The sequence below is a fragment of the Herpailurus yagouaroundi genome, unplaced genomic scaffold (genome assembly GCF_014898765.1).
Source record: "Herpailurus yagouaroundi ecotype Mexico unplaced genomic scaffold, PumYag 164, whole genome shotgun sequence".
Taxonomy (NCBI): Eukaryota; Metazoa; Chordata; class Mammalia; order Carnivora; family Felidae; genus Herpailurus; species Herpailurus yagouaroundi.
This window is the reverse complement of record NW_024412405.1, coordinates 16461984-16478149: the sequence shown is the minus strand read 5'-3', so window position 1 is coordinate 16478149 and position 16166 is coordinate 16461984. Positions and strand designations below refer to the sequence as shown.

At 37.1% G+C, this 16166-nt stretch overlaps 1 protein-coding gene across 3 annotated transcripts in view; it reads left to right on the top strand.

The window, feature by feature from the left end:
- Positions 1-16166, top strand: part of GPR180 (G protein-coupled receptor 180) — a 41175-nt gene that overhangs the window by 21906 nt on the left and 3103 nt on the right. For 2 of the 3 annotated variants that reach the window (XR_005793986.1, XR_005793987.1), the window contains exons 7-9: positions 1896-2087; positions 3959-4036; positions 5269-5588. Coding sequence is in view for 1 of the 3 variants with exons in the window: in XM_040487241.1 (XP_040343175.1) it covers positions 1896-2087; positions 3959-4036; positions 5269-5427 (429 nt within the window). In the remaining 2 variants the exon portion in view is untranslated. Of the gene's footprint in view, positions 1-1895; positions 2088-3958; positions 4037-5268; positions 7841-16166 lie in introns of those variants that run through there. The other variant, XM_040487241.1, reaches the window with a different exon arrangement.

Genomic DNA, 16166 nt, shown 5'->3' with positions numbered 1-16166 from the left:
ATGAAATTTACACCTGGGCTCTGCAGAGGACATTATATCTAAGTTTTAATGCATTAAATAAATTGAAAATTTCATTAATGAAGGATAAGACCTGTGCTTTATTCATCTTTATACTCATAGTATTTATTTAGTATAGGTGTTGAGTGAAATACGTGTATTGAATTTCATGATTGATTTAGAAAGAGACCATATGACAGGTGGTAATATTTATAAAGGAAATAATGCCTTTCTCAGGCATTAGATGGAAAGGCTAATGACAACTGAATTAGAAATGATAAGTATAAGGGCAAGATTCTACCAAGTTAATGTTTTTGATCTAGGGCTTATGGAGACTAGTGTTCATATCAGGCTAAATTCTCATTTCTCAATAAATAGCTTTTTTAAAAACTGAATTTTCATGATTTTCTTATAATGTTAATCCATTATCATAGACAAATAGAAATTGAGAACTGAGATTATGACACTTCTCTAGAGTTTATGTCAGCGTTTATGATGAATACATGACACATGACCCTGGTCCTCAACCAGCCAGACAAGGAAGGTGAATGAGACTACATAAGTACAAATACACATGTATATTCCACAAGTCACACGCTAGTATACATATCTGAAACTGTGGGGTTTGAGGATGTAAAAATGCGAATCATGGGAAATAATAGTTCTTTTTTGTTGGTTTTCTTTGGGGTTAATTAACAAATAGAAATTGTACATTTTTAAGACATACAACTTGATGTTTTGATATATGTATGCATTTTGAAATGATCACCAAAATCAGGCTCGTTAACATATCCATCACCTCACATAGATACCAGGAGATAGTAGTTTACAATAGGACTTCTTTTTGTACAAGTTAAGTTTAGAAATGCAGGTTAGGGAATCATATGGGTATAGTAATTTGGTGGAGTGAAGAAATAACACTTCAGTCATGGAGAGCACATCTTCACCCTAAGAAGGAAATGTAGGTGTGGGGGATGACAGAGAAATTCAGCTGTCAAGCGTGGAAGCAGGAAGATTTCAGAATGAGAAGAGGAAGGGGTTTCTGACAAACCCCATAAAGTCTAAGAATTGGATTTAATAACTGAATTTTGATCTAAATTCTTTGCAAGCCACTGAAGACCACTCTAAGGGCCGAGCTGGCAAATCAAAGAAACACGGGGGACCCCTGACATGTGTGATGGCAAAAATATTATAATAGCTTGTGATCAGTGTTTAGAAAAGATGGAGGGAAAGTGATTTCTACAAAAGAGCAAAACACAGAACAGCTAATGAGGAACTTGGTGAGCTTTTTTTTTACTGTAACAGTAACCATACGGGAGGAAAAAAGTCAACAAACAAATGGATAAGTAATGATGCTGGTCATCTGAGTATAGCCTGGCTGCTTCTAGTGAATATAAAAAATGTACCCTCCTTTACCCTGAGAGGTTACATCTGAAATCAACAGCTCCGACTCATTCACTTCTGGATTACAGAAGATACTGACATGTTTCAAAGTCACCCTGATACAATGGTGCTTGAATACAGGGCAGTTTGATTCTTCATATAGTGTGGAAGGAAGAAAGATTTAGAGGAAAGTTCAGATTTCTACTCTTAACCTTTTCAACTTATTTTCATCCTTAAAGATATCTTGTATTGGGGTAACATTCACATTTTTTATTTTCTGTATGTTGGTCTCATTCAATAAAAATCCCTTTTGTCTGCTGTAGGGTAGGGTATCAGGGGGGTAAAGTCTGTGCTGGGTGTCTGTGTTTTATTAACAACCTTTATGGTGTGATAAGTCTTAGAACCTCTTAGGAATATTTATATATGCTTTAAGGAGGTGTTTAAAAAGCAAGTACTCTACTTATAAGTAGACATGATTTTTTTTCTCTCTCTAAATGTAATATTGTATTTTGCAGAGTATTTTGCTACTTTGGGAACAGTTTGAAGATACCAGTCCTCACAGCTACCATTCACATCACAACTTAGCAGGGATCTTGCTAATCATTTTAAGAATTTGCCTAGCATTGTCATTAGGCTGTGGACTCTACCAGATCATCACAGTGGAGAGAAGCACGCTGAAAAGGGAGTTTTACATCACATTTGCCAAGGTATGGGTTTGGGTAGAAAATGGCTTCTTGTGATTATCAGCTTTGTTCTACTTTTTGGGGGAAGTTAAGCAACCCCATGTTAATATTGGTTAAGCTTGTATTCTGTGCCAAAGCACTGAGATACGCCCTTTATGTGCCCCAGCTCATCTAATCTTCACAACCTGTGAGATGTAGGTATTATCCCATTTTACAGAACCCTTGCGATAGTAGTTTCCATGTAATCTTAGGTCAGTTTGCCTATGTCATAATTTCTTTGTCAATAGGAATTCTACACTCTTTTTCCGTATCAGAGTTTTCTAAAAATTACATTAGAATACAGCTTACATTTCTCAAAAAACAGTTATTAACTATGAACTGTTCACATGCAGAGTTATGCAGTCTTTTCTAACAAGCCGTAAGGAGCTCTCAGCAAAAGCAGATGAAGCAGGAGCCTGGGGACATAGTATGTTTCAGCCATTTCACTGCCTCCCAAGGAGGTCATGTTTACTTTATTACTTCTTCTGTGTCCCTTACCCTCGTGGGATCTAAAAGCAAATTTGATTTTTTTTTCTCTACCCGTTTAACAAAGGAAAAGATGAGAGAAGTTGGGGCAGTGACGCTGTAGGAGTCTACCTCCTACAGAGTTCTGTTTTTCGGTCAGATTGACAGAATCCGTACACCTTCCTCTTGGCAACCCAGAACGGTATTCGGATAAGCCGTTTAGTCTGCCCGCCCGAGTCCACAGGGCTCAGCGTCCATTCCGAGGTGGCTGTGGAAGTAGGGCCAAATTCCTCATTCCCAGTGTTCAGCATCTTAAAGCTGCTGTTGCAGCCGCAGGAACCCACGTCAGCTTTCTGAGTGCCAAACGGGCAAAAAAACACGTCACTTTGCTTTTGAATTTGTCACAGGGATGGATGGGTTTGCGTATTGTTTGAAAAGTTAATATATGTTTAAGGGGGTTTAAAACTAAATTTCCTCTTTCATTCTATATTGAAGATAGTAACAAACTTTTTCTTAAAAATATTTTATATGTTTTAATTTAACTTTTTGAATGGGTTCAAACATCTGAAAGTGTTTAAAGAGCAGTTTTTTTTTTTTTACCTCTCGTCTGTCTATCCAGTTATTATCTCCTCCTATAATCACTGCTATCAATTCCTGACTTACCCTCCTAGAGAACTTTAAACATGTATGTATTCCTGTGTATTTCCCTCCGTATTTACACAAACAGTAGTATACTAAACACCTTTTTTTACATCTTGTTTTTTCCCTTCTCTTCAGTATACCAGGTGTCTCAACAGCTCCTATTATTAACTTATTATTTCACTTAACATTTAATTTTGGAAGATAGAATATATTGCCGTGGTTCTAGGGAAGATAGAAAAAGATGCTTGAAAAGTATAATGTTAAAAAGTTTCCCATCCTTCCTTGCCCAGTTCCGCTGTCCTGCGTACTAGCTCACAAATGGGCAAGCACTGTCAGTGCTTTGGCATTCTTACAGAATCTCTTCCTGTATCTACATGCGAATACGAATGCATGGTCTTACTTTTTTCCTTTTACAGAAATAGTACACGTTTGTACTTTGCTTTTCTCAATGCTTGATGTTGCTTATATTCATGAATTTTCATGGTTAAATATATAACATAGTGTACACTATTAAGTATATTAAAATGTGTACATATAAGAGATGTACAAATACAAAATTTTAAATACCCACGTGATTAGAAACAAAATGTTATCCTAGCAGCATCAAATTTATTTTTTATATTTAGAGTAGCAAGCTCTACTCTGAAGATCAATTGAGGTCAATCAGGACCTCCTAAATATGCTAGTAATGTTACTCTGAAAATAAAGATACAGCTGCCTGCATTTGACTTACTTCTCATTTGTTTCAGGGCTGTATCTTGTGGTTTTTATGCCATCCAGGTCTCGCATGTATTTCTGTCGTTTTTAGTGACTACCAAAGAGATAAGGTAAGTAAAACACATGATCACAGTGGTTTTTTATAGTGTTTATTGGGAAATTATTAAAGGTGAAAAGGCCTATTTTTTTCCATTTAGAGGTTTTTTTGAGCTTTTTATGTATTTTATTTTATTTTTAATTTTTTTAAGCTCTATTTTATTTTTGAGAGAGACAGAGTGCAAGCAGGGGAGAGGCAGAGAGAGAGGGAGACACAGAATCCAAAGCAGGTTCCAGGCTCTGAGCCGGATGGGACTCTCAGCACAGAGTCTCGTGTGGGGCTCAAACCCATGAACCACAAGCTCACGACCGGAGCCGAAGTTGGACGCTTAACCCACTGAGCCACCCAGGCGCCACATTGAGCTCTTTAAAATAAAGCTTTGAAATAAAATATTGAACCGGCGAGTATATAAATTAGAACTTTAAGTGCAAAAGAAAAATGTTTAATTTAGTTAATAAAAAATGATAAAAATAGCTTTTGTTAATTTTAATCTATTTCATAATACTATTTTATAAATGAGGCGATTCATAATCCGTCGTTGTTAGGAAAAATTGATTAAGATGTTTTACAGCATAGTGGAAAAATCAAAATAGATTTAAAAAAATCAGTCTAGTTGCTTTAACAGACTGCAGACTGCAATGCCACGCTCAAGTGTGCCACCATTTTCATTGTGCTGAAACCCACCTTCTTAGAAGGTAAACGACTCCATCATTCCAAAGTGTTCTGCCGGGTACCTTTTACAAGCAATGCAGTCTGTGCTTGAACACATGGATGTTTCTTAAACCTGAGGTGTTTACAAGGGGTAAATAGATAGGAAGGTAGTCTACAAAAATAAAGAAGCAACTTGAGAATTTCTGAAAGGGCTTTTAGAGTACTCTTCAAGATTCAGGTCCCTACCTGAATCATGCTTCATTCTCATTACTAGATTATCCAGGAAGCTGATTTTTCGGATCTCTTCCTGTGGTGTGTGCACCCTGAGGAGAGAATGGGTTAGCAAATTGAGTGTGTTTATAAACTGTTAAATAAGTTTTGCCTTGAACAGTTACAGTTCTGAACATTGGTTATATTTTCCTACTGAAAATTTCTTTGATAAAATGTACCCATGTTAAAGATGGAGGAGTAGTTTATGTGTGTGTATATATATATGGATGTATGTAAATATAAAGTACGTGGGTTCATGATAACTTGAATATAATTTGTCTGTTGCTGCATGCAGTAAATGCATTCCCTTTCTTTTCTTTTCAGGTTATTACAATAGGTGTTATCCTTTGCCAGTCCGTTTCCATGGTTATTCTCTACAGACTCTTTCTGTCCCACAGTCTATACTGGGAAGTCTCTTCACTTTCTTCAGTAACACTACCACTGACCATATCATCTGGGCACAAAAGTCGGCCTCACTTCTGATACTTGATTTTCTTTAAAGGAAAAGTGAATTGATTTGAGAGTGCAATAAGGATCCAAATGCAGTGACTTTTCTTTCATACTTGTGGTATGGAAAATTGAACAAAGAAGGCCGAGCATGTTATTTATACAACTGCATTGAAGCAGTATCAAACTGAAAAAAGGTAATAAATGTTTTGAAATATGCTTAATAAACTTTGAAGAAAGAGTGTTGTTATAAGGTGATTTATGCAATTTCTCTGTGGAAATTAAGATGAAAAAGAATTATATGATATTTTGGTAAGAGATTCACCACTTACAATGCCTCGTCTCATATCAATAGTTAACTCAGGTTTGATAGTCTCGTGAAAAGTAATCAGTTAAATGATTACTTGCTTATACATATCTAACTCCAGTTACAAAGTCAGTGTAATACACTGATTTAAAACTGCTTCTTTTTATGCTTTGAGGAAAATGCATTTCGTATTGGAGTTTAAAGGAATTGAAAATGAAATTACTTCAGAATGTGAATATAAAGTATATTTATAGCTAAATGAATAAGCTTTTGTTTATTTGTGTGTGGGGTTCTTCTCCATTTTCTTCTATCACTTCTGGCTCTAGTTCAGGTTCTAGCTTGATTAGCAAAGGGTTTCTGACAGATAATTTATGAAAAATAACACTTAGATACATTACATAGGTTATTCGTTACAAAGAGTTCTCAAATGTAAGCACTTAGGTGAAGAGACAAACAGGGTTCTATGTTTAAAAAGAAAGAAGGAAAAAGTACTATGTGATAGGTACTAAAATTTTAATCCTGATATAATTCATTTCTCTTACATTGAATCCCCAATCATAATTAAGCCGTATACACAGATTAAATTAACAGAAGCATTTCACATAAATGTTGGTTTCAGTCATCAACTACCCATGAATTCCTGCCCAAGGATACTTAATCAGGATTAAATTTTCTATGAATAATTGAAAAACAAAATACTCACTGGATTTGTTATAATCCGTGTTGGCACTGGAGTCTAAGTAGTTGCCATCTTGAATCCTTTGTAATAAAGCCATATTTTTTTTGTGTATGTGATGCCTCAGTATTGAGTATGCTAGCTGCAAAACACTCTATCAAGTGCCTGTTTAAAGAATTGCTAAATGGTTGTCAATACCTGCTGTATAAAATGAGTATTCCCATTAGTAGTCACTGATTGGAAAGGATTCTGTTTCTGTGTGTCATGTCATTCAGACCTTTTCATTTTCACATCTGGCTTTAAAAAAAATATTCTTTATCAACTGTCAAAGGTATTACATTTTTAAGCAAGAAATGGTGCACTGATCTGGTAATTAAAGTTTTTAATTAAGTAGTTAACGTAGCGTAACTTTAATATATCTATGGCTTTGTCTTTGTTTTTACCTGACACCTAGTCTCATTGGAAATGAACAGTATTCTGTTTCATTTTAAAGGCAAGATGCATAGGTTCTTGAGCGGCAAAGTGGCAGAATGGCAGAGGTCAGCCTGCTCATTAAATCATTTTCCTAACAGTTCTCTGTAAATTATCTAATAAACGAGGGCTGCAGGTTACCACTAGAAAGTCTGAAGTATATTTTAGGCTTACGTGATCTGCTGTGGGGTCACAGCCTTTTCTTTTAGCCCGTCTCGCTCATAACCCCGGTTTCTGTCTGTCGCGTTCAACTGAGGTGCAGTTACTTAAGCAGGACAAAAAGGTGAAGTCTTTTCCTAAGTGTTGTGAACTTGCAACAGTGGAAAGGGAGTAACTTTTCTGTTGCTTACGCAAAGATCACAGAAACTGTAATCCGAATATATGAAATATGTTGTTGTGCTTGCATATATGAAACTTTAACAGGTCTTTTTTTACTTTAATTATTTTTTAATTTATGGTTGGATTGTTGATAATTTATTTTGTTATTCAGGAGCCATTGTTAAATGAAGGAAAACAGTTGTTAATAATTAACATATAACACCTAAGACACTGTTAATAAATCTAGTAATCAGAGCTCAGAATCTATAGTTCGTAAGTCGTGGCACAGCATCGCTCTTCTCTTGCTGGATGTTTGCAGGAGACCTGTCAGCGCCGAGCATGGAAGGATAGACTGCAAACTCTCCTTAAGATCAAAACTGCTCTACTTTTCTTTCTGACAGATCATGCTTTCCTAAATCTGTGTTTACATTTTTTTCTTAAAGAAGATGAGTATGTCCAGAGCTTTTTTTTTTCCTTTTTTTTTTTCCATTTTATTTCTTCCTTTAGGAGGGTAAAGATAATATTTACTTCTGTTGACACGTGTAACAATACTAGCTCCTGCTTAACTGAATTCTGCTGTGCGTCAGGCCCCTTATCTTCGTCACTGAGCCCTACCGTGCTGGCAGAGCTCCCCTTCAACTGCGTGTGAGAGAGAATAAATGAGTTCTCTAAAGGCACCTGACTTCTCTTTCATTTTTCTACTTCACCCTCATGATTTAATGAGCACCTATTAGGTGTGTATGTTTTCAGTGAGAATGCGTGGCTATCCATAGTTAATTTTGGCTGTTGATTTTAACATTAAACCTGAAATTGTACTGAGCTCAGAAGTGAGGTTTCACGTGTAAGTGTGCACTGAGCACACTTCAGTATTTGAACCTTGGCTTTCAGCTAGAGGCAAAAGAGTTTGTTTTAGGAAGGCTGTCTGTGGTCTCAACTTGTAGGCTAAGTCTACTGAAACTAGAAGATTGGCAAGTCCAAGGCCAGCTGTGATGTAGTGAGACTAGAACACATGCATCAACATGAGCCCTGGCGCCTTCAGCACGTTTCCCTGAGGAGGCAGTGCCGATTCTCGGGAAATTCTTAGGAAATCCAGAATTATTTGTGTAACATTCTATTTAAATAGCTTCAGTGGTGTCAGATCTTCAAGATTTTTGTTTGTTTTGAGAAGTAATATAACCAATCAATTTGAGACCAGATCTAAAAAGGTAATACCATTTTTGGTACCAACATGAATTCTTGAGTTGAGACTAAAATGACAAAATTGGTTTTCCTGTGAAATCTGAAAAGCAGTGTGGAAGCACACTGGCCTGAACTCTTGAATAGTTCTTGAAGGAATATTGCTGCTTCCACACTCCGGCAGCCTTTTCTGCACGTCTCCCCAGGGCATCGTGCACAGCGTCCTCTAGGAGTGTGGCTTACATAGAAAACCAGGAGATCTGGAGGAGTCCTAGAGAGAAGTGGCCCTGCCCGCCAAAGCCCATTCTCTGCACAGTGAAGGGAAATCAGTTGGATGATAGAATTCTTTGTGCTAATCTTAGGCCTTTTTTTAAGTTCGAAATTATTTTAAAACAGAGTTTAAAATGATAAATCAGACCAAACTACTACTGGCTTGTCAAAAACTCTCCATTTGCTTTCCTTTGCACTTAGAAAAAAGTGATCCATGCTCATTACTGTATTCTACAAGGACCCATGTGACCTGATCCCTGCCTCTCTGACCTCATTTCATACCACTCTCCCTCTCACCATACTCCAACCCCATCATCAAAAAATACTGTGTTTGTATCGCTGCCTCAGGGCCTTTGCAGTAACTATTTCTGCCTGGAATACTCTCTTCCAAATCTTGGCATTGGCTGTGTGGCTGAATCCTCCTTGCCCTCCAGGTTCTCAGCTCAAATATCTTTCAGAGACCTCTGACCATCGGTAGTGGCTTTATGTGGTGCCAGCATAGCTAAACTGGAGATATGTTCCTCTTAATTCTCCCTGCATAATTTTAGGATCGTGTGGGTCACAAGAGATGTGTGGTGTGAGATTCAGAAGTCAGAAGTTAAGTAGCCAGATCCAGATTTCTATAATTGAAAGGTCCAAGCAGGGCACGCATTGTTGTGGCTTACCCACATTATTGCGTATCTGCTGGCTTATCTTTTTGGTCTGTGGGCCAACAACCAGGCATGCAGAAACGCCAGCTCCTGCTGGATCACCTCCTTTACTTTCTCTAACTCCTCGGCCAGGTGTGTGTTTCATTCTGTGACAGAGGGTGCCAGGTTCTGCAGCACAACCCTGTCATTGAGGTTGGAGGCTTGGAGGCAGTGGGAGACTGGCATGGGTTCCACTGAGTCCCCGTGGGTTCTGCTCTCCTCTCCTGGCAGGTCCCAGTATGTTCTCGCTTCCCCCGCTTCACATCCGTCCCCCCTTCCCTTTTTGGGGCCTCCCTGTCACAAAAGAACAGCCTCCTATAATCCCTATTCCAAATCCTTTCTTTTATATATTAAAAATGGTGTGTGAGTGATACCCTAGTGGTTCTTCTCTGATCAGATGCTAACTGAGAGGTCATCCGAACAGATGCTACCCCATCCGGATTGCTCTGTCACATTTCCCCTTTTCTTGTTAAACTTCCCACTTTATCTTTGCCTGTTGCCTCTCACCCCAATTAGAATGTAAATTCTAAGGGAGTTTGGCCATCGTCTGGATTGTTCCCTGCTGTATCCCTAGCACCTAGAGCATTCCCTGGTGCACACGAGATGCTCAAAAATGTTTCTTGAATTAATGAAAGCAATTTTGAAAAAGTTTCAGACATGTACTTAGCAGTATGGCATGAATTAAATCATAGAACCTCCCATAATGACTTAATGCCTTCCTTGCCTGTTCTTCATTTAATTACATGCAGCCAAGAATGTGTACAAATCTTGCATAGCCAAGTAGTTGTTCTGAAGTTTAATCTCTAAAACTCATCAGTTATGAGAGGCTTCCTCAAGTTGTCAAAGAGGCAGTTTCTCTCTATTTTATATAGTATTGGAACTATGTGCCTTGTTTCTCAGACCACTACAACTAAAAGCACCAATTTAAAATTTTTTTTTTTTTTCAACGTTTATTTATTTTTGGGACAGAGAGAGACAGAGCATGAACGGGGGAGGGGCAGAGAGAGAGAGGGAGACACAGAATCGGAAACAGGCTCCAGGCTCTGAGCCATCAGCCCAGAGCCCGACGCGGGGCTCGAACTCACGGACCGTGAGATCGTGACCTGGCTGAAGTCGGACGCTTAACCGACTGCACCACCCAGGCGCCCCTAAAAGCACCAATTTAAAAGAAGTTTGAGTCAACTAGAGGAAGAAGGTTGATGGCAGTGAGAAGTAGCTGGGAGAAATCGGAAAAACTAAAAATGGCACTAACTCAAATCACAGGAGCCTGGGGTCATGCAGTGTGGGTGAAAACAGCCCTGTGGCCTGAATAGACCCTTAGGGCTTCGTTGTTCAGTATAACTTCCGACAGTGGCTGTTAGTAATCAAAGATTAAATTACATGTAATGTTCAGTATCCTCAGAGAAATGTGCAAATACATGGTGATGTTTTATTCTTGTTAAGTAGGTATTATGTGCATAATTGTGCAAAAATCAGAAGGTTGAAAGGGTAAAAAATTAAGTCAGCCATTTCCCTTCCATTGATCCACACTCTGCTATCAGTTTCTTGTTTATTTTTCTGGATGGCCTCGTGTGTATATAAACACGCACACATATATGAAACACAAATGGTACTATAGTATACCGTACACAATGTTTTGCATATTCAGCAGTTTATTCTGTGTCCTTACCTACAGAATTGCCCCATTTTTCTTCATTCGTTGCATAGAACCCCATTATATGGGTATATTTTAATTTTTTTAAATCAGTCCTCTGCCACTGGACAGTGTTAGTTTCCACTCTTTTGCTATTACAAGTAGCTTCTAAACACTTGGAATAAAATAAAATGGATAAAAAAATATGCCTCTTCCCCTCTTCCCAGCACTACAGCCCCCCTCCCCTTTCCAGGATCTAAATCCTTGGAAGTTCCAGAGTGAATGAAGTGTCTTTGTTATTCATGGTGGAACCTGATAGTTCATGCTAATGAGATGACTCAGGATGAAGGCTAGCCACACCCAAAATACCAACCATGTGATTAGAGAGTTGGGGCTTTGTAGCACAGTGATAACAGCCTGACCTCTGGGGTGGGAAGGACTGGAGATTAAATTCAGCCTTGTGGCCAATGATTCAGTTGGCTATGCCTATGTAATAAAGCCCAACAAAAACCCGACACCAAGCTCAGGTGAGCTTTTTTGGTTTTTATTTTGTTTAATACAGTGGAATTCTCAATTTTTTTATGGCTTCTGTGTTCTTCTTATGTCACAGATAGAAAAGCATTACCTCTTTGAAATTATGTTTCAGTTGTCCATATTTTCTAGTAGATTTACATTTTTATCTATTTAAAGTTTTGATTCACCTAGAATTTATTTTGCTATAAAATATAAGCTAGGGATCCAACTTAATTTTTTTCAGATGGTTGCCCTCTTTTACAACATCATATATTGTGTAATCTACCTTCTCTTTACTGATTTGTTGCTAGTCTATTTCTGGGCTTAAGGCTATTTCAGTGAACTGTTTGATGCGTGATCTAAAACTGCACTATTTTAATAATTGTAGCTTTAAAATATGCCATATTGTCTGGTGGGGAGATTTACCTGTTAGTGCTCTTCTTTGTTATAATTTTTATGATTATACCTACCACTTCTTTCATAATGAACTTTAGAATCAATTTTTCTGATTTTTAAAAGAAAAATCTTGTTTACTATTTCTAGTGGGATGAACTAAATTCCTATATCAAATTAGGGAGAAACGACTTTATTAACATGTTGGATATTAATCCCACAGATGGTTGCTCATCTTTTTGGCTCCTTAGCCAAGCATTTCATTAACTGTGTGAACCTGTGATTGCTCTCATAGTGATCCAAGAAAGTGGTATGAAATACTTTTCTATTTGTTTAATGTGAACATGTGTTTGCCAATCACTTTTAAAGGACTTCTTTATATAGATCTTGTACATTTCATTATACCCCTTGGATACTTGAGTGTTTTCTTTCATTCTGCCTTGCAAATGGCTGTTGTTTTACACATGAAGTGTGTTAATTTCTGTATTTTAATTTTGCTCCCAATTCTAACTGAATTATAATAATTGTAATAATTTTCTAGTTGGTTCTCTTGTATTTTCTAGGCAAACAGTTGTGTCATTTGCATATAATGATCATATTTTTTCTCTCCTTTCCCTTTTTTACCTCTCATTTTTACCCCCTTATTGCTAGTATCTTCAAAACAGGGTTAATTGGTTTTGGTAACATGGCAGTAAGATTTCTACATCCCCATGACATAATTCCAAGCAGACTTTGGAAAGTTAAGTACATATTATTGTGATCCCTAGAGCAATAACTAAAATACACACACCACCACCACCACCACCACCACCACCCCTACACCCAAATATTTTGGCAAAATTAAAATATGAAAGTTTAAATGGAATGCTAAAATAGTGTTCAAATAACCCAAAAGAAGAGAGGAAAAGGGAAATGGGAATTAAAAACAGAAAAATAGGCAGAAAACAAATAACAAACTGATAGACCCAAATCCAGACTTATCAATAATCACACTAAATGTAAATGTTCTACATATACCAATTGAGAGATTGTCAGAATATTTTTTTTTGTATCCCAACTATGCTGTATACAAAATTTCACTTAAATATAGTGATATAGGTAAGTTAAAATGACAGGAAAGATATACCCATGCAAACAGCATGACTATATTAATGTCAAGATACACTTCAGAGTAATGAAAATTACCAGGGATAAACAAAGGATAAAAAGGTAAGAGTTGATTCATCAAGAACACCTCAGTCTTAAATATATACACCAAACAGCAGATCTTCAAACTACATACAGCAAAAACTAACAGAACTGAAAAGAGAAATAGACAAACCTTTAATTGTAGTTGGAGACTTCAACACTCCTTTTTCAGTCATCATATATAGAACTGAATAGAATATAGAACTGAACAACACTGTCAATGGGATCTACATGACATTTGTAGAACACTCAACCCAAGAGCAGCAGAATATAGTCTTTTCAGGTATGCATACACCATTCATCAAGATAGACTATAACCTGGGTCATAAATTATAACAAATCTAAAAAAAAAAAAAAAAAATTGAAGTTATCAAATAGTCTCTCTGAGCCTAATCAGTAACACAAAGATAACTGGAAAATCTACAAATACTTGAAAAACAAACAAATTAACCATGGCTTAGTAAAAATAATTTGAACTGACAAAATGAAAATACAGCATATCAAAATGCATGAGAGGAAGCTAAAATATTTCTTAGGAATAAATTTATAGCATTCAATACCTATTATACAGAGGGGTGCCTGGTTGACTTAGTTGGTAGAGCATGCAACTCTTGATCTCAGGCTTGTAAGTTTGAGCCCCACGTTGAGTACACAGATTACTTGAAAATAAAATCTTTAAGAAACAAAAAACAATGCTTATAAAGAAGGGAAGTCTTGAATCAATAATCCAAAACTTTTAACTTAAGAAAACAAAAAATAAATGAAAAATAACCTCAAAGCAGCAGGAGAAAGAAAATAATAAAGAGTAGCTTTCAATTAACTTGATCACAGAAAACCATGGAGAAAATTAATGAAACCAAAACTGGTTCTTGGAAAAGATCAGTAAAATTAATAAGCCTCTAGTAAAATTGACAAAGGAGTGCTCGCTTCGGCAGCACATATACTAAAATTGACAAAGGAAGAAAAGGGGTAATATGAATTAGCAGTCATGAAAGAAGAGGTATTAGACTTGGCAAATATTAATAGGACAATAGGAAATACTGCAAAAATCTACATAAATAGGACAATTTAGGTTAAATAATCAACTCTCTGGAAAGTGTATGTCAAGAACTACGAAGAGTGTGAGATTTTATTAAGAAGCTAACAACCTGTTACTCTTTCATAAAGACTGCAGAGCACATGAGACTCCTAGGTCAGAGATGAAGGACTTTGTTACTCATAGCTTGGCAAATATCACGAGCTTCCTGTTGGTTTGCATGGGTTACACATAATTCCTACATCCATGGAGGCAATAGATATAGTCCATCGTGGCAATAGATGTAGTCCATGGCAGTGGGATTCATGTAGCCCCCAAGAAACACTGAAGTTGAGAAATTTATCTCTTTTATAACTGGTGCTGGGTTGAGAGGAAAATGTTACTTCATTCTGCTCACAGTCCTGAGAAAGGGCCGAAATGAAGTCGTTAGAGCTTTGCATTCTTGGCATAACCAGCAAGGTATGCAGGGATGCATAGGGCCCATAGCATACTGCCACAAACACCAAACTACCAAAACCCACTCAAGATGAACTAAATATCCCAAATAGTCCTGTAACAACTAAGGAATTCTTGTTTCAAAGCCTTCAGAAATGAAAATCTCCAGGCCCAGATGGTTTCACTGGTGAATTCTATGAAACATTTAAAGAAGAAATAGCACCAATTCTACATAATCTCTTCCAGAAAAATAGAAGGGAGAGAAAATGTAAAGCCAATTCAGTGGAAAAGTGAATGTCTTTTCCACAAACAGCGTTGGAACTGTTGTACATCCATTTGCAAAATAAATGAACCTCAACTGTAACCTCACATCTTACACAAAAATTAACTCAAAATAAATCAGATTTAAATGTAAAGCATAAAACCATAAAACTTTCAGGACACTTAGGATGAAAGCTTAGTCAAAGAGTTCTTAGACACCAAAAGCACAAACCCCACGGCATGCCTGGGTGGCTCAGTCAGTTAAGTGTCCGACTTTGGGTCAGGTCATGATCTCATGGTTCGTGAGTTCAAACCTTGCATTTCCCTTTCTGCTGTCAGCACAGAGCCTGTTTTGGATCCTCTCTTCTGTCTCTGCCTCTCCCCTGCTCATGCTGTCTGTGTCTCCCAAAAATAAGTAAACATTTAAAAAAATACATAAACATAAACCCAAAGAGAAAATATTGATAAATTTGACTTCATTAGAATTTAAAACTTTTGCTCACAAAAGATAATGCTAAGAAGATGAATAGACAAGCTACAGTCTAGGAGAAAATATTTGGGAAATACATGCCCAATAAAGAAGTCCACATAAAGAATATATAGAGAACTCTTAAAACCCTTTAGTGAGCAGATAACCCAGTTTAAAAAAAAAAAAAAAAAGATGGACCAAAGTCTTCACCAGGCACTTTACCAAAGAGAATATACAGATGACAGATTGGCACATGAAAAGGTGTTCAACAGAAGTAAAATCCATTAGGGAACTGTAAATTAGAATCATAGCGAGATACCCACTATGCACCTATTAGAATGGCTAAAATAAAAATACTGAAAATGCCAAGTCTTGCCAAGGATGTGTAGCAACTAGAACTCTCCTACATTGCTGGTGGGAATGCAAAATGGTATAGCCATTCTGGAAGACAGTCCTGTAGTTGCCTATAAGTTAAATAAATTACCATATGACCCAGAAACCCCACTTCTGTCTATTAACCCTAGAGAAGTAAAAAAGTATATTCACACAAATGTCTGTATGCTAATGTTTATAGCACCTCTATACACAATCATGAAAAACTGGAAATCCAAATGTCCTAAATTGACAGAATATAATATATCCATACAAAAAATACTGTCAGTAATAGAAACAAACTATTGGTTCACACAACTTCAATGAGTCTCAAAGACATGATGAATTTAAAAAGCCAGTCTTGGGGCACCTGGGTGGCTCAGTTGGTTGAGTCTGACTCTCGGTTTCAGCTCAGGTCCATGATCTCATTGTTTGTAAGTTTCAGCCCGGCACAGGGCTCCACACTGACAGTGCAGAGCCTGCTTGGGATTCTCTCTCTCCCTCTCTCTTTGCCTCTCCCCAGTTTGTTCTCTCTCTCTCTCTCTCTCTCTCTCTGTCTCAAAATAAA